The sequence below is a fragment of the Hirundo rustica genome, chromosome 17 (assembly GCF_015227805.2).
Source record: "Hirundo rustica isolate bHirRus1 chromosome 17, bHirRus1.pri.v3, whole genome shotgun sequence".
NCBI classification, from domain to species: Eukaryota; Metazoa; Chordata; class Aves; order Passeriformes; family Hirundinidae; genus Hirundo; species Hirundo rustica.
Genome location: NC_053466.1, coordinates 337121 through 363148, shown reverse-complemented (window position 1 = coordinate 363148; position 26028 = coordinate 337121). Strand labels below are relative to the sequence as shown.

The following is a 26028-nucleotide window of genomic DNA, read 5'->3' as shown; positions in this document are numbered from 1 at the left end:
CACACAGGAAGGAAACTGGTGCTCTCCTGCTCTCCCTTTTGGACTGACCTGCTAAAACTTGGAGACAAGGCTGCATCAGTGTCACTGGCTCTGCTTTGCCCTCAGCCCACCCTTTGATAGTGGTTTATTTGGCTCTGTACTTATAATTTTTCTCTTACATGTAGATATAACTGTTTAACTGTAAGGACATATCAAACTCTCTGACTGCTATATTGCAATCATGTAAATGAGACTGTTTCTCGAGTGACAATATTTTCACCTCTTCATTCTTTGGAACAGAGCTGTGCTTTAAGGAACACCAAAAATGTTTTTGCTTAAGAATTGAGGCAGCTTTTCATACAGATCATCTGTGTCTGTTTGTGCTTACATAAGAAAAGGCTGCCACGCTGAGCTCTGCTTCTCACTGACTGGCATTTAAATTTTTTAAACATCAAATATTTACCGATGTAACCCAGTTGCTTCCCAAATTGAATTTCAAAGGTCCTTATCCCGCAGTTTCTGTTTGCACACATCTTCCATTCAAGGCAGCTCCATGCATCTCTGATGAAAATGAACCTGCTTCTTTCTGGAGCTATTTTTTAACCTTTCTGCTCTCTCCTTTATTTCCATGATTTACAACAATATTATTGTGAGCGTTACTAATCCCTCCCGCAGACGGTGGGTGTTTGCCGTGGGTTTACACGGCAGCGCTGCCTCTCGAGTGGCTCTGGCTCCCAGACTGAGGGAGTTTTGTGTTTCAGCTCCTCGTCACTGCCCAGCGCTCAGCCACACACACACCCACCGTGCCCAGGGGCAGGGAGGAAGGGGAATGCATCCTTGGACAGTGGAGGTTTGGAGGCTGAGGAGGGCATGGAAGCACAGCCCCCAGGGGAAATGTGGGCAGTGAGGCTGGGCAGGGCTCTTGGTGCCCAGGGTCCCTCGGGTTCAGCCCTCAGCACTGACCCCCACAGCTGTGCTGAGTGCCAGAGGCATTTCATCTGCGCAACTTCCCTGTTGGGGAGGAATTCCGTGGCTGTAAAGTTAAAGAAAAGCCACCTGGAGCTGTGCATGTGTGTTAGGAGTTCATCATTTTAACTCGAGGGTTGCAGACAGTTTCTGTTGCCAAGATTGCAGCTTTCCTTGAGCGGTTTGGAAAGAACTGACTTTAATGCTGCTGAGCCCCCCAAAGCAGAGAGAGGAGCTTTGCTCTTTCAGCAGTGTCAGGACGCTGCAGCCAGAGCAGCCACGGAGCTGTGCTGCGGGCAGGGGACCTGGAAAGGGGCAGAGAGAGCAGCTGGAGTGAGACAAGCACCAGGGGACAGCTCCTGTGGATCACCAGGGAGTGTGTGACACAGGCACAGCCCCCACTGACGTCTGCAAGGGCTCAGCTGTTGGCCTGGCTGCTGCTGCATGAGGCCCCTTGTTCAGCGCTGTGAAAAAGATGGGATCCTGTTAAGGGAACGGCATTTTTATTCAAATGGATCTGGAATTGGTAGCAGAAAAATAGCAAGATCTTCTGATGCTCTACGTATTTGAAAGCAGTTAATTATTTTGCTATGTGCCATAATTAAAAAAGAAAGCGCCAGGACAATTTCTTCATCCATTCCCTCCTCCTTTTTTCTCTCTCTTATAGAAATGGTATCTGGTAGAGCAGCCAAGATATTTTTCAGTCTGTTGCTCATGGGTCTTTTCATTACTTTTTTGTTCTCACACTGCTTGCCCAGTACAGCAGCTGTTAAATAGACAGCCGAGAACTGGGGAAGGATATTGGTGTAACATTTGATTAACACTATTTTTGCAGGAAATTGATGTGTCAACTATTTTTAGCCTCAGGCAGAGGAATAATCAAACCCAATCCATGTGGCAATGTTCTCTGATTTCAGATGACTTTACAACCTCTGATATTTCACTCCTTTTTAACCTTGTACTGCTGTCTGTCAGTTTCCCACCCTTTGTGATTTCATGTAATTTTTTTAACCGTATGATTGTCCCATCTGGAAATACATTCAGTAAACTTTCCTGTTGGCCCTGGGAGCCCACAGTGTTGTGTTCGCTGCTTCAGAAAGTGTGCGTTGGCACAGCTCTGTTCACCACAGTGAAACAACCAAAAGTCTGGCTTTTATCCATAGCACACTGCAATTCCCTATTCATAACCTAAATTCCTTTTTGTGCAATTTGCAATTTTTTTTTTCATTACATATGCTAGTTCCATCTTAGGGTGAATCATTCAAATGGACTCTAAATTAAAATAGTTGGCTGATCTAAGCCCCAAATCTGTTGCAGTGCAGTTTTCTCACAGCTTGGAAGAAAACAGCCAATATAGCCACCATAGAAATGGGTGATTATTCTTTCTGTCTGTCTTTTTCCAGGTAACTGAGTAGATGAATGTACCCTAAAGTTTAAATCTTCTAAGTAATTAGGAGAAATAATTGGAAAGGAAAGTCAATAAACCATGTGTCCCTGAATAGGTCATGCCAACAGTCGGGGATGTCACTGTGGGGACAGGAAATCCTTAAATTAGGTGCATCATTTTAGTCTCTAATTTAATCCATAAACCAGAATCAAAATTTGTTTTGAATCATCCGCACGTAAGAATATGTAAGTGAGGCTGTGAATGGCTCAAGAGGCACAAACACAGACACGAGGCTTGTCTGGTGCCTTTTCTTGCCATCTTCAAAATAATCCATGATACCCTTGGAGGTGGAGAGAGCAAAGATCAAACGCCTCTGAATTAGACAAAATTCTGTATTTTGCAAACAGAGACACGGGGATTCCAATTGAACGGCTTCGGGTGAGGGGAAGCCCGGCGCTCTGGGCTCGGGGGTGCTGAGAGCAGGTCAGTGACAGACCTGACCCACGGGTCCATCCTTCTTCACACTGCAGAGGGAAGGTGCACACCACACCTCCGCTCCTGGTGGCCACCGCTGCGTGACAAAATATTTGCTTTTTAAATCCAGGGGAGGAGAGGAGAGACAAGCCAATCTCATAAAGGTTCACCCCACCCTCTGCTTGGCTCCTCTTCCTTGGCAAGCCCTCCCAGCAGCAGCTGCCTGCCTGTTTTCCTTCTGCAATTGTGTTCATGACATTTCCTGCAAGGAGGTTTTCCTGAAGGTTTCCAGCAGTCCTTTCAGCCCACACCCCCCTCCCTGGCCTCCTCTTCCACTCAGCATGGCTTGTGCCTGGTTCCCATCCCACATCCGGGCACCCCCTCTGTGAATTTCTGGGGTTTGCTGGGCGGATTCACCGACAGTAAGTGGTCTCTGTGAGAGATGCTGGGCAGCCATGAGGTAAACACAGACAGACAAGCACGGAGTTATTAAGGCTGGAAAAGACCCTCAGGATGCTGAGTCCAGGCAGGTCCTTCCTCAAGGTCCAGGCTCCATCAGACAGGCACTGACTTGCTCCGTTTCTGGTGCCAAGGGGTTCTTTCCCCTTGCAATGTAATTATTTTTGGAGAAGCTGCATGTGGCCCTCTCCATGCAGAAAGAATGATGTGAAGAACGTGGATTAGGGAGAGCACATGCACAGATCCTGGATTACTCAGTGTGCTGCTGCTTTCCCTCTCCTGAAAGCTTCATAAACTGTCCTTTCATAGGCTTTTAATAAACACTCAAGTGGCTTAATCTTTTAGTGTAAAAGCCTACTCGTATTTTAAGCTTTCTGTTATCAAGGTCATTAAACCAATATCCTCAGTTCTACAGGATCCAAACCACATATAAGCTGTCACACAGTTTAACTTAAGAAGTGCAATATTGAGGTGCAGTCAGTTCCTTTTTCATAGCTTAGAGAGTACTTTGAAGTAGAGCTGTTGGAGATCAGAGGGAGTTTATTCCTCTGTTGCCAGTTTCTTACGTGTTGGGGGCTCTCTGTCCTAATGACAGTTCTGCTGCAGAACTTCAGGGAAGTCTCAGAAGATGAGGATTTTGTGCAGTTGGCATAAATGGCACCGGAAAGCCTTGTGGAGGGTTTATCATGGGTGATAAAACATGGGACAGATTCTTTAAGAGAAATAAGAAGGGAAATTAGGATAGATCCTTTCTTTCCATTCTTTAGTCTATTTATTTATTTTTCATTATTATTATTTACTTTTTCTTTCTCCATCTGAATACAAGCGCAGTTCTGGACAGGTCAGAGCCTGTATGGCCTCCCTTGGTGTGGTGCATTGTCTAATTAGTGACATCTGTGTTTAGAGTTAAGATGGAGAAAAACAATGGTTTGTCCCTTGCCAGAGAAATTTAATTGAAGGTAAAACATACATCTGGGATTTGTTTGTGTGAAAGATACACGACTGCAGTACCACCTCTTCTTCCAGCCTGACCCTGAGGTGCCCTTTCCATTTAGTGTATTAGAATCCAGATTTATCTAGAGAAACCTCACAAATCAGAAATGGCAGTTACTGTTCCATCTTTGCTGTCATTACAGCAGATATTTCTCTCCTTTTCTGTGTTTTTTTAGCCACTGTCTGTCACAGAAGTGAAATGATTTATAATACAAGTCACCTGTAGATTCTTTCAATTGCTTACTTCAGGAAAGCCCTGGAGGTGATGGAGATGACACCACCCAGCAGGGCTGGCACAGCCTGGTGCGTGGCCTTGCTGCTGCTGGAACGGGAGGCACTCTGCCAGCAAAGCTAAAATCAGAGAGAGTGGCGTGAGCAGGCTGGGGGCTGCACCAGTGAATGTTTCCTGAGGATGAGGGACATTGTCCCATTGTCCCTTTGCAGTGGGAACACCGTGGGTGTGAGGCGCCAGTGTTTGCTCTGCCCCACCTTGGGAAAGGGCTCCAGGATGTCCCCAGAGCCAGGGGAGGGGGCAGTGACAGTCCCTGCTCCCAAAAAACACCTGAGCTGCAGCATCAGCTGGGGAGGGGACAGTGACAGTCCCTGCTCCCAAAAAACACCTGAGCTGCAGCATCACCTGGAGAGGGGACAGTGACAGTCCCTGCTCCCAAAAAACACCTGAGCTGCAGCATCAGCTGGGGAGGGGACAGTGACAGTCCCTGCTCCCAAAAAACACCTGAGCCACAGCATCACCTGCAGAGGGTACAGTGACAGTCCTTGCTCCACACCTGAGCCGCAGCATCACCTGGAGAGGGGACAGTGACAGTCCCTGCTCCCAAAAAACACCTGAGCTGCAGCATCACCTGGAGAGGGGACAGTGACAGTCCCTGCTCTCGCACAGCGCCTGGCCTTGCAGCATCAGCTGCTGCTGTGGCAAAGGCTGAGGGGACCCAGGGTGAGGTGATGAACTGGAAATCTGTGCCGGGGCTGTGCTCAGGCAGATAAGAGAATTCCATTTCTGTTCTGCAGAGCTGTGGGTTAAGCAGTGAATGTCCTTATCTGCTGCCCGAGGTGTGTGGCAATCCAGGAGGAGCCTGGAAGCCCTGGCTGGGCAGAAATGTTTGGTTATCTCCAGCCAGGAGGGAACGGTGCTGCCTTGTGCCTGCCACTCCTGCTTGGGCTTATGAGAGAGGAGAAGGAAAATTGCGTCAGGAACTTCTTGTACTTGGTTGAGTTTCAGCAGGATGAGGTGGTGGGGATTTTTTTTTTTTTTTTTTTTTTTTCATTCCCTAAAACAAGGAAAGCAAAACTTGATTATCTTTCGTCTTGGCAGCAGAATTTTGCTGCAATGATGTGAGAGCTCTTAATTCATCGGTGGGTTTTTTTTATGTTGAAGACCCTTGTAATTAAAAAATTGCCATAAGGCAGGATCCATGTAATGTGGACTTTAGGGGTTTATGTATTAGAAAGGGTTGAACAAACACTGAAAATTTTCTAGTTTGCATATTTCGTCTGTAACAAACTATTACTTCACTCCAATATAATTTGAATAATTTTGTCATCAAGCTCATAATGGAGTTGGGAATGGGATCTCAAAGCTTCTTGAACATAGGAGATTGAGTCAGTTGCTAAACCTGTTTATGGAAGATAGAAATTATGTCATTATAATGCTGAGGTGTGCTAAAATAAAATCTTGAATTATGGCATTGCTCTTTCAGTTTGAATGTATGTTTTAAAATAATTGCTGTTGTGGAAAGGAAATGTCTGGGAGTTGGTCACTGTAATGCACATTTCAGAGTTATTAATCGTAAAATGTGACGGTTTTATTATGCAGTGAGAACAAACGATGAACAAAATCCAAAGAAGCCAAATACATGCTGAAGAATGATGTCCCAGTCCTGCAAAAACTAACGCCTGTATTTGTGCTTATGTACAATAACGATCCTGGTTTGCTGTTTGCTTAACGGGACACAGATTTCTCACCCAGAGTGCTTTGAGTTTAATCCCAGTGTGTAAAATTAAGACTCAACACCAGTCTTTGCCTGTTTGAGGCTCGGGTTGAAGATATGAGGACTGAACAATTTTGCTGCCAGTTCTGGTGTGTTAATCTGTATTAAGTCTCTTGAAGTTATTGTAGCAATGAGAATGTGAAATAGTTGAATAGGGGAATTTAATCCTTTTTAAACATTCCTTCGGGGTTTGTATTTTTTTTTCTTGCAGACATCCAGACAATACAGCCAAGCACTAAACCAAAGTAACAGAGTTCATCTTTACTGTGCATTTCTGGATTATAGGTATGTGGCATAATTCCAAATTCTTAACCTTGGTTTTATTAAATTACACTTTGTGATGCTGCGTATTATTTATGTTCTTCTTGCCTCCTTTCATTCATGGAAACAGTTAAAAATTGGAACCTCTGCCTTAAAAACCACAATCTGGTTGTTTCTTCTTGCCATAAAGAGGAGCCTGGTTATTCACAGACCCGGGCTTGGGTAGGTGATTGGGAACTGACACAATTTTGTAGTGAAGGTACAGACTGGTACAAATGGGGCTCATCCTGTTCCATGGGTGTCCACCTGGGCAGGGGCTCGGCGGTTTCAAGGTGGCAAAGCTCCAGCAGAGCCTGTGTTCTCACTGGGTCTGTGCTGTCACAGCATCCTGCGAGGTCAGTACTTCAGAGCTGCGGAATTTGGCCAATGCATGGAATGGATAAACATAATATCCTTGAATGCATATTAGAATTAAATGGAAATAAATATCACCTCAATTTTCACTCAGGAAATAAGAGCTATGGAAAAGCAGTGGCTTTTTTTTTTCTATTTTTTCTTTTTTTTTTTTTTTCCCATCTTTTCAGCACTGAATAAATTTAATTTTTTTTTTTTCCATCTGAAATACGCTGCTCTTAGTGAATTAATTGGGAAGGAATACAAGCAGTGAATTTTTAATTTCATGGGGATTTACAGGTTTTGAGCCATAACAGTGTAAGCCTAATTGATGTAGCAATGGGGATGCTGTGATCCCTCCTGCACACCCTGCACTTGGGAAGGTCACAGGAATTGTTTAACTGAAGTTTTGTTTCACGTGTGTTGAACTGCCCCAGCTGTTGGCACTAACTCGTTGTTATGGTTACTCACAAATTACGATAAATTAGTAGCAGATTTTAATGAAGCAAATGAATCTGGCTGGGGCATTGTTCCTGTACTGTTCTCCACTTTGGTTGGGGCCCTGGGGGCTTTGTAAGGATACAAACTTGAACATGAGATGTGTCCTTCAGACGAGCTTCACTGCTGTCAGGATGGGTTCATTCCCTAGTGCACGGCGCTCAGTTTGGTTTCTGACCTACAACAGACTCTCTCTGAGCACTCAAGGATGTTCTGAAGGGCAGAAGCATGAGGTAATACCTACCTTTAAAATAAGCACTGAGAGGAGTACAGAGCACTCAGTCAATCTGCAGGGCTCAGGAAAACACCGAAGAAATCACCAGTTCCTGTCAGCCAGAGGGGTGAGGGACCTGTGGTGCCCACAAGGCTCCTGTGCCCGACTCCTCTCCAAGGCTGGGAGAGCACAGGGAATTCTGGCTTGCCCTGGCTCCAAGAAAAAACAAACTCATGAGGATCACTGCTCAAAACACTGCACAAAAAAAGCAAAGTGCACGAGGGTCCTGCCCGGCCCTGTGTCCCATCCTGCCCAGCCCTGAGCCCATCCTGCCCGGTTCTGAGTCCCATCTGAGCCCCATCCTGCCCAGCCCTGTGCCCATCCTGCCCAGCCCTGAGCCCCATCTGAGCCCCATCCTGCCCAGCCCTGAGCCCCATCCTGCCCAGCCCTGAGCCCCATCCTGCCCAGCCCTGAGCCCATCCTGCCCGGTTCTGAGTCCCATCTGAGCCCATCCTGCCCAGCCCTGTGCCCCATCCTGCCCAGCCCTGAGCCCCATCTGAGCCCCATCCTGCCCAGCCGTACCCACAGCGGAGCAGGAGCTGGCACTGGCAGGGATGGGCTGCTGCAATCTGAGCTCAGCCAGCCTGAGTTCCCTGGGCAGGATGGGTGTGACGGCGGGTGAGGGCCAGCCAGCACAGAACACACACTGCTCTGGGGGCTTTACAAGATTATTGACTCATCTCATACCACAGTTCTCAGAATACAGGAACCTAGGTCTGGGTGAAACGTCATAAATGAGATGCAAAATGTAAGGCAATGGTGCAGTTGTCATTCACTGATTATAAAACCGGGAAGAAATCTCTAGAGACATTCATGGAGGGATCTGATCTGTGCCTTGTCCTGGTGAATATTTTCCTTAACTCTTTCCGTGATGGAATTGGGAAGACACTGGCAGTATTTGTGGGGTCTCCAGCCTGAGGTGGCTTCCAGACCTTTTAATCTCCTGTACAGTACAGTGCATGTGAAATTACCCTACAGCAGATGCATGTTGACAGAGATTTTGTTCTGGTTTTTGTGCTTTCCAGCAATGGAACCGGTGTTTGGTCTGATGAGGGCTGTGTGCGTGAGAGTGGGGACCTCAACTACTCCGTGTGCCTCTGCAACCACCTCACCAACTTTGCCATCCTGATGCAAGTGGTGCCTCTGAAGGTGAGACTCAGCACAGGAGTAAATCTGATAAAAACAAAGCATAAATACTTCAGTTGCATCCTCACATCATGTAAGTGACTGAAACTGAGCTCATTTATACCCAGCTTGGATTTATTTCTCGCTTCTGTCATGTTATCCAGGGAGTTTAATTAATACCCCAGTCCTTTGTGTCAGTCTGACCGCCTGAAGGTGGGGGCTGCCTTCCTCAGGTCATGGGGATTTTATCTAGCCATTATTATCTTTATTACTTGTAAAGCACCTAATGACCCCAAATGGTTTCCAAGTACAATTTTTCCAGGAACTCTCCAGGCTGATAATAAAATGCAGGTTTGCCTCAAGACCTCCCATCTTGTAAGACAGAAGTATCTTGGGAGAAATTAACCCTCTTTTAAAGAGCAGCATTCAGGGGATTGTCCGGGATTAAACAGGACAGCCATTCATTAAATGCCACTGAAAGATTGGTTGATTCTCCACTGGGGAATAGTTCTGAAAAGCCCAGCTTTCAACTAAACAGATTTAAGATTGTGATGAGTAATGGGATGGTGCAATAAGTTTTTGTATTAAGCAAGGTTGGTAACTAGAGATCAAAGATATTTCATATAGAAATCTTTGGAATCAAGTTTTCCTTGAGAGGTCTGAAATGTATAACTAGGAAAGGCTGTATGTGAATGGACCTTCCAGCTCCTCACAGTCCTTTAATAGTTCCATGTTCAATACTTTCCCTCTCCTTAAATTTTTGGTCTGATGCATTTCCACCCACCAGACTTTGTGCAGAATGTTTTCCATAGCTCTGTTTTCCCCTTTTTGATAAAAGGAAAATCTCATCCCAAATCTTTGTCCAGGACAAATCCTTTAAATTGACCATTTAGGATTATCTTGTGGTACTATTTTTTTTTAACTAGTGAGAAGAATCGTTATCTTCATTGTGCAATTGGCGTGAAGGTAAGAGTCAGGCAAAGAGAATTCCTGGCCTTTGAGCTGTGCCAGCAGACTGTGCTCAGTTACAAACTCCCAGGACATTTGCTAAGTAAAGCCTCCTGAGCCAACCTGACAATTGGAAACTTCTCTCAGGTGTCCTTGGAACCCTCTTAAGTAAATGTTAAAATGCTGTGGATTTTGAGCACATATTTGTGTTTGCTCACCACGCTCAGAAATTCAGGAGCCGAGGTTCAAAGGGCCCATTCAAATCACCCTGGAGCACCAGACTCTCAGTGCTCTAAGAAACTGTTGAGATGATGTTACATCTGGTCTTGAACTTTTGTATATTTTAATTTTCTTTTCACAAATGAAACACACAGATAATGTGAAACAAGTAAAAGAGGGTGGGAGCATGCAATTGCCTTTGCCTTTGAATGCTGTGAATTAAATTGTTGGAACTGAGCTCGGATTACAAGTGTAGCACCGCTCCAGACTTTACATCAGTTTCAGCAGGAGCTTTAAGGCGCTGGAGCCTGGGTGAGCGTGAAAGACACAAACAGTGCTGCTGCTGAGCTCAGTTTAGCGCCTTCAGAGGTGCAGGGCATTAGCAGTAGTAACAAGTTTATTTCAGGAATGAAATAACCATCCTGGAAAAGCTTCCAGCCATGTGGTGCTCAGATGTCAGCCTGGCACTGGCCTGGTACCCTGCTGAGGAGCTGGACCACGGGGGATGCTGAAATGATTTGTGTTTTATCTCTCTGCTGTTATGTCTGTATCACGCCTGGCCCAAACTCTTGCTCGCTGAGATTTGTTTATCTCGTTGGTCTTCACTTGAGAATGGTAACATTTATTTTGAATTTTGGAGAGTACAGGGCACCAATTAGTTTTAACAAATAAATAAGTTGATCGAAGGTAAAATGGGGCTGGAGATGAGCAGAATGTTCCTGCAGGAACAAGTTCAACCCTTGACTGCCTTTGAGAAGTGTCATGGGTGTAATTAAGGTCAGCAGGTGATCAGAACTTGGGGACTGGGTTGGGACCCCTTTGGGCAGCCCTGACCAAGCCAGTGAGGCTGAGGATGGTCAGGATGGTTCAGCTACATCTTCCCAGCAAGAGATGGCAGGGACACGCAGAGCAGTTGTGCAGCTGGGGGGGTCCCAGCAGTGCTCTGGAGATGGGAGCTGGGATATCCCTGGAGCCTGGGGAGATCCCAGCAGTGCTCTGGAGATGGGAGCTGGGATATCCCTGGAGCTGGGGAGGTCCCAGTAGTGCTCTGGAGATGGGAGCTGGGATATCCCTGGAGCTGGGGAGGTCCCAGCAGTGCTCTGGAGATGGGAGCTGGGATATCCCTGGAGCTGGGGAGATCCCAGCAGTGCTCTGGAGGTGGGAGCTGGGATATCCCTGGAGCCTGGGGAGGTCCCAGCAGTGCTCTGGAGATGGGAGCTGGGATATCCCTGGAGCTGGGGAGATCCCAGCAGTGCTCTGGAGGTGGGAGCTGGGATATCCCTGGAGCCTGGGGAGGTCCCAGCAGTGCTCTGGAGGTGGGAGCTGGGATATCCCTGGAGCTGGGGAGGTCCCAGCAGTGCTCTGGAGGTGGGAGCTGGGATATCCCTGGAGCTGGGGAGGTCCCAGCAGTGCTCTGGAGGTGGGAGCTGGGACATCCCTGGAGCTGGGGAGGTCCCAGCTGCTCCCCCTGGGGCCGGGGTCCCGTTCCTGGCAGGGGACAGGTGACAGTGGCAGCAGAGCAGCACCTCCATGGCACACAGGGACAGGGATTTTCCTTCTTAGACAGCAGGAACCCAGCACAGAGTGAGCTGCAGCTCAAAAGTGTTTCAAAGAAAATTCAGATGCTATCATTTCATTTTGGGCAGCTTTGCTCCCCCCCGAGCAGCCAGTGGGGCCCTCTGCTCCTGCCAAGAAACACGCCAGCCATCTGGCAGATTTTATTTTCGTAGTGATCCAACAACTACAAAGCATGCCAGGCTATTTGTACCATCTGCCACCTAAATGTCATCTCAGCAAAGGATGGTGGACACCTGGGGACCCAGGGTTCAAAAATCCTTTGAAAGAGGAATCATTTTCTCCCACAGAAAAATAGAGCTTGAAGCTTGGGTCCTCCTCCCCCAAGACACCAATGCAGGACACGACTGAAATATTTATGTCTCCTGGACCATTCTCTTAAATTGTTCTTTTTTCCTGTTTTTCCTCTTGCTGTCTTTTACAGCTGTGAGGGTATAAAAATGACTCCTATAGAGTTCACATGTGGATGGACATTTCCAGCTAAGCAGTAGCATTATACAGTCTGTGGTAGGAATTGTTTGGGGTTTCGAACACAATTTCTGCATTTCTAAAGCTAGAAATGACTTTGTTTTTTATCCTGTTTGTAGCCTGTTCACAGTTCAGAAGAGACCATCGATCAATGTAGTTCAAGCAGCTCAGCAATGGGCTTGAAAGCAGACAAGTGTTTATACAGGGAAAATATTTAAAACCATCTGATCTTGATGATGGAACTGTAGAAACAGCCCACAGCATTTTTAGGGAGCCCAGGATTTTGAAAGGGTTTGGGCATTTACCTGTGAGCTTCTATTTACAAAAAGAAAGTCATTCTAAATTTCTTTCTTTGGGGAAATATATGTGTTTTTATTTTATTTTTCACTGTTATAACTGAGTTTTGATAATGTATGGCTGACTGAGAAAAAGGTAAACATCATCCTATGTTTATAAAGGCTGTTTTGAAAAAGTCCTACTATTGCAAAATGCTTTAAAAATATGGGGGATAGCTGTGTAATTTATCAGTTTGGAGCGTTGTTTCCTAAATCTAATATTGCAGTTATTGATCAAACGCTGCACTTTGAGTGCAATATAACAGCAGTCTGAAATCATAAGCTTTTCTTAAAATTTTCAGCCAACTCCATCCTCTGATAGGACAGTGAAATGGAAACAATGTGGCACCTTCAGATTTCTGCTGGTTTGTAATTTTAATATCATTACTTTTCTCAGCATGCTTTTCATTGCTGGGAACATAAAAAGAATAATGCCTTAGTCCAGTAATTTTTCTTTTGCGTTGCATATTTAAAAATTGGATAGGCGTTGTGATGGTTTTGGTCCTTGTTTATTGCCACTGACGGTTTGTGTAACTGAAGAGATCTCTCCAGACAGTTCAGACAGCCCTCAGCCATCAGACGAACAAAGATAAATCAGCCTGGGCGTTTGTTCCAGCGTTGCTTTGTAAACTTTCTTTGCTCGTTCTCACTCTCTCCACTCCACCCCCGGTTTTATTGCAGTGGTTATTGTCCCTTTGGAGGAGAACATCTCCCTGAAGCCTTCACACTGTGATTGTGCATCGTATTGCTTTTGTCCTTACTATGCCCGTGCTCATCTTCTCTGAAAATAGGGCACCGCTCTTGACTTTTAACTCAGAGCCATTGTTCTTTCCTTTGCTATTCCTATGCCAGTACAGCTCTGTTGATTTTGATGGGAGGAAATAGGAGAATTTCCGATTGTCCCTAATCCCACAGAATTACACGGAAAAAGTTGGACTGGTGCTGCAGGATACAAAACCCCTCAAACTCCTTGGAGAATTGTTTGGCAGTTACTGAATTCCTCTCAGCAGAGGAGAGCAAAAAAAATGACTTTTTATTTCGGAAAAGCACAAATATTTGAGAGCGCTGTAACTGTCGAAAGAACTCCTTTGTTTGAGGAGCGTGATAGTCTGTTTTAATCAGAATGCTCAACAAAAGAGCACAGACTTCTTTTCCGTGGTGGGAGTACAGCACTGAACCCCTTGGCAGCCAGTTCTTCTCGCAGACTGAAGGGTTTCCCCAGGCAGTACAAAATGTCCCCAGCAGGGCGCCTTTACCCATCGCTTCTCCCTTCCATGCAGTCCCTCTGTGCTTTGAGCTCGGGGCCCTGCTGGGGGAGGCTCAGGGGTACCAGCACCAGCCTCCCTCAGTCCCAGCCCTGAACCCAAACGGGCCTTTGGGAGCCAGAGCCCGAGCCTGGAGCTGGGCACCCTCACTTGTACTGGGTTTTACTGGGAGCTGGGTGTTTCGTTACCCTCAGCATCCCTGAAGGATCTCAGATGGGAGCTGGCGAGAGAGAGCAGCACCTTGGTGTCTCTGGGAGCCCGCTGGGGGCTGATCCCTCTCGTGGTTCGGTTTTGGCTGCTCTCTGGAGAGGGGATGAGCCGGCTCCTGCTGGCACGGGAGGCGGAGAGCAGGGAGGTGAGGGCAAAGCAGCTCCTTGGGTGTCACAACCTGCTGTGAGTGCAGCATTTAACATTTCCTGAGACACTGCGAGCCTCGGGCTCGAAAGGAAGGCAGAAAACACACCCTGCCCTGTGTTGCACCGGCAGATTCCAGAAAAAGGTGAAAATTTCAGGTTTTCTGGCCCCCAAACTTTACTGTAACGTGGTGTCACTTCACAACTTGAGTCCTTCCTCCCTGCCGTGCTTCCTTCAAGCTTCATTTGAACTGAGAACCTGCTGTCTGAGATCTGTAATGAGCAGGATCCCTACTGATGGATGACACGGTGCCCAGAACTATTTTAAAAAATTATGTGGGCATTTAAAAACACTAATTAATGTCTTGGCAGAGACACTTGGGAAAATCTGTATTTTTCGAGTCACAGTGAAAAGTTTTAAATAAGCGACACCAGGCTGGGCTGGCTGGAGGAAATTGTGCCTTTAATCCTGAAAAGTCCCCTCTGCAGCACTTTATTGCAGATTGCTAGGAGCTGGGGAGTTAATAGAGAAGGGAATTCAAAAACAATTCTGCTGGAAATGGCTGATAAAGATGATTGCATTGTGAAGCGTGACTCTCAGAGGCATTTTTTTTTCTTTAAATTCACAGTATCTGATGCATTGTGGCTTGAGAAAAGAAGTTTTGCATCAAATTAGGCTTTTCTGTGGGTGGTGATTGTACAGTGCCACTAAGCATGGCCCCACCAAAATCGATCCCGTAGTTTCAGGGAGTAGATTGAGCCTCCTGAACTCATCACAGATGTTAATTTACAAAAAATGGAATGTTATGTACCTAACAAAGTTCTTGGCAAGTTGAAGGAAAGCAGAGATTTGTACTGTTGTTATTATTATTTAATATATAAATAAAGGCCTCCCTGGACTGAAATTGAATTTCAGCAGCCTTTCTGGAGGCAATTAAAGCCATTAGCTTCATCAGCCAGGGCCAGCGTTTTAGTGTCTCTGAGACACTCCGGCTGCCAAAGTTAATTATTCATCCTTTTCTTAATTGGATTCAGATTGCATTTTAAAGGTACAACTTCAGTAGATTTGGCTGGGCCTTAGTTGTTCCCCCTGCCTCTCCCTCCCCCCAGGAAATGTCTCGTGGGAGGATGTTCAGCCTTGGCAGAGGGGCTTGAGGGAGGATTTCAGAGCTGGGATTTCAGCCCCTGGCAGATCTGTCAGATCAATAAACAGAAAATCCATCCGTCCCTGCAAGGAGCTCCATGGTGGGAATGCTCCTGGGGGATGGAAAGCTGACCAAAAGGGACTGGAAATCTCACTCACTCTCATGTTTGGACCTGGGGCAAAGCGCAGCTGTGGTGGCATTTCCCCCGGTGGACAAATGACTGTGGATCCATGGAATGTCCCCACTCCAGGAGCAAACACCTCCTCCTCTAGGCTGCACCAGTGTGAGACCAAAACACAAAGCAGAGGGATGATATCGCCCTCCGCTCGCAGGACTCGTTCCTTAAGGCTGTTAAAACCTTTTTTGGTTCAAGAACCTGCCCTCTTCTGGAAGATTAATTGTTTTTCAAACAATTTCAAAAGCGGTTTAGACAGGGAAATTACTGCTTTTGGTGTCTAAATAGTGAAGCTGTAACTTGGTACGGGGACAAACCCTTCCGGGATCAGCTGTGACGAGCCTTGGTGCAAGGACTTGAGCTCAGCCCTTTGTCTGATGTGTGACCTCTAAAGGCAGAAATAGAGGGATGTTTGGCAGCATGTGAAGGAGAAAATTTTAGGTTAGAACTTCCAAAAAAAGTCCCTTTCTTTGGAGAAAGCCAAAAGGAGACTCTTTTCCAAGCAGACGAGGTGCAGGCAGTGGCCTGAGAGGTGAATAACTTGGAAAAGGACAGGGACAGGAGGGCAAACGTCCCATGGAAAGAGGGAGCACGGAGCAGAGAGCCCAGGCAGGTGCTCGGGGCCAACCCAGGGCTGTGTGTGGTCACTCGTTAGCTTCACGTAAATAAGGAGGTTTTCTCTTCTAGATACAAACATTTTTTCTTGCAGAGCCTACTGAATAAGTCTTTCTGCCTGAATGACCTTTCCCAGCTACTCCAGAGATGAAAAGTACCATCTCATTATAATAATAAATTTTCATCTTCCCTGCAGTTATTTATAAACAGAGGGGTTAGATATCACTCTTTTTTCTTTTTTTTTTTTGCTATGAATAGCATTAGAAATGAAAAATACACGCTTGGAGTGTGAACTGGTATCTTTCCAGGCTCTTTTCTCCGACCTGTGAGTTTCCCCAGGAGAAGTGTTTAGCAATGCAGTGATTTCTTCAGGGGTAGGACGCTGGGCTGGGTGCCCCAGACCTGCTGGATCCCCCAGCTCTCTGCCCAGGCTTTGGGCAGCACAGAGGCAAGGGGCATTGCAGCCTAAGCTGAGAGGGTGGGAGTTTTATGTGAGGCAGGAATTTGTGATTTTACCTTGTCAAAGCTGAGACTAAGGAACATCTGTCCCTTAGTGCTGGTGACTGCCGACACTCACGACTGGATGAGCTCGTTTCCTGGCTCTTCAGAGTAAAAGAATGACCATATAAACCCAAGGAAGCAAAACATTTTAGAAGAAAAGAATAATTTAATGTAGATTGGGACAAGTGTGAGAATCAGGCTCATGGGACTACTTCACAGTTTGCTCAATGTTTTATTTGGTACTCGTTAATGCTATTTTCTTCAATAATAGCATTACAGCTTGATTAGAGTTTTTGTGCTGACTACAAGTACATCCCAAATCACTGTTTTATATTCCTCATCATGTAGGAAGCCTGTAAACTTTCAAAAAGAAAGCTGAGGTAAGGTAAAACCAGCCCTTATCGGAGCATTGGAATTTCTGGAAATCCTTTCTTAATTAATGAGGCCCAAGGCTTCGACAACCCAGGTACTTCTAACAAATTGCTCCTTGTTATCCCTGAAAATGAGAGCACACCCCGTCCAGGGCTGTGAGAGGTGTGTGGAGATCTGATGTCTTTAAATACAGGTTCTTTTCCCTCCTTCACCACAGCCCTGACCTGAGGCTGCACCCCCTGGGAATCCTTCCGAGCCTTTCTCCGTGCGGCGTTCTTCCCCTGCAATTCCCCTCCTGCACCCCCAGCCCGGCTGCTCCCTCTGGGAACAGCTCCTGGGCTCCCCTGGGTCCTTGGAGCAGCTCAGAACGGTCAGAGCCGCCCACAGCTCTGTCCCTCACACAGGGAGCGGGAGAAGGGAGCGGCACTGCTGCTGCCTTGGAAAAAGCTGTGACCACGCTGATGTGAGTTGTGATTTAGGAGCATCACTCTTAAAGCCTCATCACATTTTGGTTGTGTTCACCAGAGCAAGAGCAATTTCCAGCTCGCAGATGCAGGGACCTTTGTAGGTTATTTCAGGTTTCAGTGAATCTTCTACATTTTGTTGTAGAAGAGATTTTTTTTTTTCTCCTTTTTCATTTCAAAGTAATAGAGGCTCACTTGTGAGAGCTTGATTCACATTTTGTCTTGCCCTGAAGGGATTTCTGGAGGAAGACTGAACTAAAACCCAGAGAGAGACTTTCTTAGAAATGTGACGTCAAAGAAATTAGAGAGAAAAAATATCTGTGTGATCATCATCTTCTTTTGGATTACTATGGGAAAAAAGCCCAAACAGTTTGAATTTGGGGGGGATGGAACACCTTTCCCACATGGAAAGAATTGGTTTTGTTCAGCCTGGAAAAGAGAAGCCTTCAGGCTGACTTAATTGTGGCCTTCCAGTACCCAAAGGCAGCCTGCCCGAGGGAGGGAAGCTGTTTACAAGAGTAGTGACAGGAAAAGGGGGAATGGCTTCAAACCGGAGCAGGGAAGGTTTAGGGAAGACATTGGGAAGAAATCCCTCCCTGGGAGGGTGGGCAGCCTTGGCACAGGTGCCCAGAGCAGCTGTGGCTGCCCCTGGATCCCTGGCAGTGCCCAAGGCCAGGCTGGAGCAGCCTGGGACAGTGGGAGGTGTCCCTGCCATGGCAGGGGTGGCACTGGAGGGGCTTTAACCCTTCCAACCCAACCCAGTCCATGTTTCTGTGGTTTTTGCCCACTGGGGTGTCCAGTAAGAAACCCCCACCCCTCTGAGATCTCTGCCAGTGCAAACACCACAGCACACCACTGTAAACCTGAATATTCCCCGAGCAGGAAAACTCCCTAGGGAACATTTTCTGGCTGAAGGACTCTGGGAGTGAAAGGAGAGAAAGAAAACCTTGAACTGCTGAGAAATACTGATTTCAGAGTGACTTTAAATCTGAAAAGCTTCCTCAGCTTCCCTCCCCCTTCTGTAGAATTGTGAGCCACCTGTAGCCAGGGAAAAAGGGTTTCTACTGGAGAAATCGGGAAATAAGGTCCATGCATTTTGGACATGAATAGACCTGATGAGGAAATCATTTCTAAACTGCTCCATTTACCACAGGGATTATTCCTATTTCAGGAATATTCTGAAGAATGCCTGTCTGTGGCTTCTTTGGGGGATGAGGATCTCTTTTGTAGGAATTATCTGGAGATTTTAAGCTGTTCCAGTACACAGAACTCTTTTGTTTCTGTAATTGATGCTGTCCAGTCAGGGAAAAGCAATTTGTCTTTGGCTGAAAAAGAAAAAATACTCAAGAGCTGCACCATATTTCCTAGGAACAGTGACACCATAGCAACAGTTGTCTTTCAGTGCTGCTGCATCCCTTGATGGCTCTCAGATTGTGGGCAAGTCACAGCTCTTCTGCTGTAAATCAGCACACCTGAGCTGCTGCAGATAAAAATCTACATACACGGCACATCTTTTTGTCCGTATTTATGTTTTCCCATAACCACGTGTCACGTTATTTCTCTCCTTTGAAAGGAATTTTAATGAGGAGTTTATTGGTAGAATATTCAGTTTGATAATCTCTAATGAAATACCTCATTTGGGTGGGAAATTTTATTGTGCTTGTGGAAAATAATAGAAAATCCCAAACATATGTGGAAGGACTAGTTTTTATTAGATAAAGTTGCTGTAAAAAAGTTTTGGAAAATATATAATTTCTTTTAGTATTTTTTATAACTAATAAATATTTTGAGTGTGTTTCCAGCTTGGAATTTAATTAATAGTGCTTCAAGATTGAAATAGAAACACAGTATTTCAATCATCAAAATTAAAACTTTTTGATTGGCTGATTTTTTTCCCTTCAGTTTATGAAAATGTCAAGTCTATCCAAAATCAAGGCAGGAAAAATGTTTGAAAATTCTTCTAGGATGAGAAAGCTTTTTCCTGCCTAGCTCTGTTCTACTTGTTACATACTAATACTGCCTGGCTCCCTTTGCTGGGTGTGGCGCCTTTTTTTTTTTTTTTTTTTTTTTTTTTTCCCCATTCTTTTATGAGAACTTGCATGGAAAATTAAAACACACTCTGATTAATTTAAGATGCATGGCCAAACCACACTGTCCCTCTTGCACTGACTCTGTGCGGCTTTAACGCAGATCCTGCTGGAGAGCACCATGGAGTTACAGTTTAAATGTTCACAAAAATTGAATTACCCCTTCTGACACAGAGCTTCAGCAGGGTCACACTGCCACTGACACAGAGCACTTCTGCAGTGTCACACATGCATGAGCTGCAGGGGTGCCCCGTTTCTGCAGTGTCACACATCCATGAGCTGCAGGAGTGCCCGTGCTCCTCTGCAGTGTCACACATCCATGAGCTGCAGGGGTGCCCCGTTTCTGCAGTGTCACACGTCCATGAGCTGCAGGGGTGCCCTGTTTCTGCAGTGTCACACATGCCTGAGCTGCAGGGGTGCCCTGTTTCTGCAGTGTCACACATGCCTGAGCTGCAGGGGTGCCCCGTTTCTGCAGTGTCACATGTCCTTGAGCTGCAGGGGTGCCCGTGCTCCTCTGCAGTGTCACACGTCCATGAGCTGCAGGGGTGCCCGTGCTGCTCTGCAGGGTCACACGTCCATTAACTGCGCTCGTTTTGCCTTTCTCCTTTGTGTGCAGCTGACGAGGGAACACCAGGTGGCCCTGTCCTCCATCACTTACATCGGCTGCGCTCTGTCCATCCTGTGCCTGACGATCACGCTGGTCACATTCGCTGTGCTGTCGTGAGTAATTCGAACCGCACGCCTGCCGAGCAGCTAGCGCAGAGAAAGGCAAGGTAGGATCCCTTCAGGCCACTGGGCAGGATCCCTTCAGGTACTCAGGGTAAAACAAAGGCTATTAATTCTACAACCTTCCTTAATTGGATTCTGCACACGCATTTGTAACACTTGGTTGGTTATTTCTAAATTACTTTCATTTCCTAAAATGGGATGGTCTTTATATAGCAAGTTATTTAAATCTCATGAGAGATTTTTAAATTTTTTTTTTTTAAACTGTCCATGCTTCGCTATAGTTCAGGAATCTTGCAAAGAGGCTTGCAGGAGCTCCAGCACAGTGTGAGCAGGGACTGCAGGACCACCCCCTCTTCCCCACATGCCCACATCTTTGGGTTAATTGGAGTATATCCAGAGCTCTGCTGTCCCACTGTCGTGTCTGTGGGGCACAGAGTGGAGAAAGGAATGCCCGGTAAGGAAGCGTCAGTCAGCGCTGGCTGCCTGGCTTTTGTTTCGCACAAAGTACACAATTACCTCACACGAGCCACGTTGATGTTCCAGTGTCTTGCTGTTCTCCCCAGGCTGACATGGAGAGCTTTTCTGTTTCTCCACAGGTTTTCTGTGTCCCTTCGGTGGGTGAAGGACACTGTAAGCAGCGTGAAAGTCACTCATGGCCCGTGGTTAAACCCTCTGGGTGTCCTGCCCATAACGGGGCAGCCCCTGTGGGGGCTCTCTGTGCTGGGATGGTTGCTGCCCCCAGGCACTCAGGGCCTTTATTCCTATTTATGTTCCAGTAGTGACAAATGAGTTTGAGGTCCAGCTGGGCTTGATACAAACATTTCTGGAAAAAAAGCTTTCGTAAAGGTTTGTGTCTGAAAAAACCCAGGAAACCTAAGGGTGAAGCAACTTGTCCAAGGTTGTGCAGCACCATGGGAGTTCAGCAAGGAGTGACATTCTTGTCTCCTTTCACAAACTGAACCATATTGTTCCCACTTGAGTTTAATTTTTGTTCTCGGTGCCTAAGCATGTATTTTGGACATCCTGTTAAGAGGCCGGTTTCTAGGGAAAAGGACTTGCTGAATCTCAGTAAACTGATTGCAGCCCTTGGTTTTTTCCAGACCTCGTATTATTTCCAAGTTTCGAGGTCTGTGTTGGTCGTCCTTGGATTAAGAGGCAAAATCCACTCTAAACAGGTCCAACATCTGCCTATCTGGCATTGTGCTGTTGGCATGTTTAGGCTGAGGGGAATGATCTGCTCCATTTTAGTCTGAGTGCAAAATTGGATGTTAGAGTGTCTAGAAAGGAGAAGGGAGCAAAAGGAGGAGATGCTGCAGTAGCAGAGCTGAAATCTGCCAATTTAAAATCATTTGATTGTCTTTTCACTGGAGAGCAGGGTCTCATTAGGCAGCTGAAGTGAAGTTTTGCAGTGTGGTGTTAGATGGCTGTGCCATAAGTGGAGAAGAATCTCCGAGTTCTTTGCCCTGCTCCCCTGCTGGGTGACACTGCCCACTTTGTGGCACATGGAGCTCCTCATTAGAAAGCCATTGGCACCGGGCAGAGCATCCTCTGAGTTACTTTTAGGGATCTTCATTCTCGTCATGTCCCTCTTCGTTCCCTTCACATGGAGCAGTGCAGCAGGCAGGCTGCACCAGAACAGGAACCTCTTATCACCAGGACTGTTTGTTTTTTGAGGAGAACAGAATTAGAGGCAAGGCCGGAGATGTTCAGATCAATGTTTTTGTTTTCTGTTTCCTATTTCTGGATGAGAACAGAAACAAGAGGTCAGCACACTTCCAGGAAAGCCTGTTCCTGTCAGATTTCCAGCTGGTTTTTTAAAAGCCAAGAGAGATATGTTCAAATGATGTTGAAACCACAGCCAGGTCTCTGTCAAGACAGGGCACTGCCCATCTGTATATGGAGCTCTCATTCCTGTGCTCAGAAGTGATATTTGTGTAAACCAGAATTGGAACAAATGTCTTTTCACCTTCCCTATTTCCCATACAGGCAAATAGCAACAAAACAAACCCAGGAACTCTCACAGAGTGGGCTGAGTGGTGCCAGGAGCCCTGTGCTCTCTGTGACCTCCTTGGCATCACAACACCCTTCAGGATCAAACCCTTCTTTAATATTCTGTCACTGGTCATCCACTTGCTCGTGTGCAAATCAATCTGCTGCTGCCTCCAGGACAGCAGCAGGACACCGAGGGACAGTGGGGCACCAGCCCGTGGTGGTGGCAGGAGAGCTCCAAACAGCCCCGGGAAGCCCTGCCATCCCAGAAGCCGGTTGAAGCGCTCGCTGATGCACGCTGACGGTGTCGGCGCCCTCGGCGCAGCGCGCTCAGTGTCTGTGTCCCGCAGGTCCGTCAGCACCATCCGCAACCAGCGCTACCACATCCATGCCAACCTGTCCTGTGCTGTGCTGCTGGCCCAGGTCCTGCTGCTCACCAGCTTCCAGTTCAGCCCTGCCACTGTGAGTCCCACCCACGGGGGGCTTTGGGGCAGCTCCATGGCGTCGGGGCCTCGTGCCACCTGTAGGGAACTTTCTTCCATCTGAGGTCTATTTTTAACATGCCTCAGCCAAAAAAATGCCATCCTGCTTCAGGGGTCAATTCCTTAGGCAGAGTACCAGGATCATTAAATTACCATTAAAACCGGCATCCAAAAAGAGCTGGGTTAGACTAAGACAAATAGGCCGAGTTAACAGTACCACATGCCAGGAAAACCAATTTCTTTCCACTGTTAATTTTAAAAAATGCAATTTAAGTAACGTAAGGTCTTTGATGGAAAGTTCCACCTGAAGAGCAGAAAGAAAAGCTGATTTTACAGTAAACTTCCAGGGTGCTCTGTGTTTGTGCTGGTAAGAACTTGGCTGCTTTTGTGACCAGCTGTTGCTCCACATTATTTTTCAGAAGCAGCCAGTGGTTTCTGTTACTGGTGGGTGGGTGGTGGTGGTGTTGTTTTTTCTCAGCAGAAGTAAATATGAGGTTTGCACTTTGTTCATTTTGCCAATACAACAGCTACCTAAATTTATATTCAGCTCAAATGGGATCCCTTGGATTTCTGTTAAGTTTATAAATAACTGTAATGTCTGGTTTGCACAGGCAGTCATTACCCGAGGATCTAAAAGCACTTTGGAAAAACTAAATTCATATTCTTTTGCTGTTTAACATTCAGGTGGGTCCTGAATGAGTCATGCAATGTGCAAGGGAGAAAATGAGAGGGGATGGTTTAGAAGGAAAAATGAAATGGAGACATTGGAGAGCAGCAGAAGATGAAGCTGAAGACAGTAGAAACCAGGCATGAAAATAATCCTCTTTAAGTAGAGAGCTAAAACCCCGTTGAAAGGACACAGGCTTGAGGGCAATAGAAGGTTCACTCAGCGTAACAGTGTGTCATTTTCTCACAGGTTTTTCCTTTTCATCCATCCCAAATTTTCAGACAATTCAGCTGAGTCCCTTCAGACGTGTGTGAAAGCCTCTTTACACCTTCTCCAGGCCAGCAGCTCCTTCAGTGCGTTAAAGCCGTGTGAAATCCCAGCCGTTTGCTGCTGCGGGTTGGATGCTGCAGAGCCCACGGTCCCCAGGGAGCAGTTCCAGGGGCACCCACATTGGTATCGTGCCCTCTTCACACTCTGGGGTGCTGCTTGTTTAGTCAAGCTTGTGGAATGCTCACACGGACTCAAGCTGCACTTTAATAGGTGCAGATTTTCTCTCACACCCGTTCCAAACCTGCCTTGCTGAAATGGGACAGTAGCACAAGAAAATGAGACCACAGGCTTTGTGAAATGAAGTGCTTCACAGAATCCCTGGACTCCTTAGCTCTACCTACAGCTGTAATTGTATAGGATAACACTGTAAAGATCTTAAAGTTGACAAACGTTACGTAAACACTGTCAGCTGCGCTTTTATTTTTACACTTTGTCCTCTTGGAATCTGGGTGGGTCGTGATTCATCCTTTTACTGGTCTGCTGTCCTCACCTGCTCCTGCCCTGTTCTCACTGGCTTTGACAGCAGCCTAAATACCTTTATTGCAGCTTTAATTGAGCTGCTAAAAAAAGGGCGTTTACAAAAGAGGGGAGCAGTATTTGCATAGAGGGTGTGGGTTTGTGATCTCCGCCTCTGCCAGGCTGGGTGTGCCAGTGCTGAGCCGTGGGTGCCCGGGCAGGATCCCGGTGGGTTTGTGAATGTTTTCATTCACCCTGCTCACCGTGCCACGGGCTCAGCTGGCACTGCAGGATCCCGGTGGGTTTGTGAGTGTTTTCATTCACCCTGCTCACAGTGCCACGGGCTGAGCTGGCACTGCAGGATCTCTGTGGGTTTGTGAGTGTTTTCATTCACCCTGCTCACCGTGCCACGGGCTGAGCTGGCACTGCAGGATCTCTGCGGGTTTGTGAGTGTTTTCATTCACCCTGCTCACAGTGCCACGGGCTGAGCTGGCACTGCAGGATCTCGGTGGTACCACGGGCTGAGCTGGCACTGCAGGATCTCTGTGGGTTTGTGAGTGTTTTCATTCACCCTGCTCACCGTGCCACGGGCTGAGCTGGCACTGCAGGACCCCCCTCTGCGGGTTTGTGAACGAATTCATTCACCCTGCTCGAGGTGCCAAGGCTGAGCTGCCATCACCTCCCCATCCTTCCCCACATCTGTCTCTGAGCATGTTTTAGGTTTGGTTACAGATATGGCACACAGCAGTGCCTGTAGTTTTCAGATGCATTCTTTAATGATTTACAATTCACTCCACAGCAATTTTTCTTTGGTATAATGACAGTGGATTTTCTTCCCCTATTTTATAGAATGGCAGCGGTTTTTAACCACAAAGCTCTGTCTTCACAAACAAGACTTTAATCTTTCCACTAGACCCTATTTATTTATTTATTTATTTATTTATAAAATATGGTTATTGACACCTATCACCAGCAGTGCTAAAAACAGTAGTCTTAAGTGATCATGGCACATTCCAGGAAGGCAATTATTCCCAAAACCAGGATGTCTTTCTTCCAGAAAAGGCAGATATCTTTGCACACAGCGTTTTTCCCTATACTGCCCAGCCCCTGACGTACCTTAGTTATCCTCGTGGCTTCTGATGACTTCCCTTTACTTTCAGCAGTAGATTTGTTTCTTCAGAGAGGTTTGCAGTCTCAGTTACTCACTCTGCTGTAGACTAGAGAGCGTCATTTTTAAAACAGACTGCCAAACTGCAGCATGCAATTAAAATAGTTAACCATCCACAGTTCTTTAGGTCACTAAAGCCTTCCAAACACCTGAGTGTGTTTGTGGGGAAAATGGAAATATTATTTAGACACAGGAAAATGAAAATTGAAGAATCAGGTGTTAGCCAGCACTGGGCTTTTCCCACCACAACAGAAAATCTAATGTCTCTACTGTCTGCAGTTCTGGATCGGGGTATTTATCTCATTCCACTCAATACTCCTGCCTGGCATTGCTGGAAACTTGTGAGTGGAGAGGTGAAACGAGCTGCTTTTGTTTGTGATATATCTATAGAATTAATCACCTATCTGTTTTAACACTGTCCTCAGTAAAAAGTAAATGACAAACATTTTCTGGGAGTCCCTTTGGAAAGCCTGCTTTCCTTTCTCTCCAGCAATAACAGGGCAGACCCTGCTGCTGGCTGGGCTGCGTTTTCTATTTGCACAGACTCTAGCTCTCAGCCCTAAGAGTGGCAGGAACAAGATCTGCCTTTTTAGGAGTATTGTGCTAAAAGTGGGGTGTTTCACACGGAGCGGCATGAGAGACATGCTCGGCTTTGGTGTGGAGGGCTCAGCTTCTCAGTGCTTTTAGCGAAGGCAATTTTGCCATATAAGAGTAACTTCTAAGCAATAATTAAGGCAAAAAAACCCCCACAACTCTCCAAAGCTATCATAATGAGCAGCCACTTTGCTATGGATTTTATGTCCAAATCTGCAACTAGGTATTATACGAAATTATATACAGACCAACCTCCTGCTACTTTGCTGTGTG

General features: G+C 46.4%; 1 protein-coding gene across 3 annotated transcripts in view; it reads left to right on the top strand.

Annotated features, from left to right (window-relative positions):
* Window positions 1–26028, top strand: part of ADGRD1 (adhesion G protein-coupled receptor D1) — a 123566-nt gene that overhangs the window by 62176 nt on the left and 35362 nt on the right. For all 3 annotated transcript variants that reach the window (XM_040080977.1, XM_040080979.2, XM_040080978.1), the window contains 4 exons: window positions 6479–6552; window positions 8719–8842; window positions 19957–20060; window positions 22409–22520. In XM_040080977.1, coding sequence (XP_039936911.1) covers window positions 6479–6552; window positions 8719–8842; window positions 19957–20060; window positions 22409–22520 — 414 coding nt within the window. The remainder of the gene's footprint in view (window positions 1–6478; window positions 6553–8718; window positions 8843–19956; window positions 20061–22408; window positions 22521–26028) is intronic.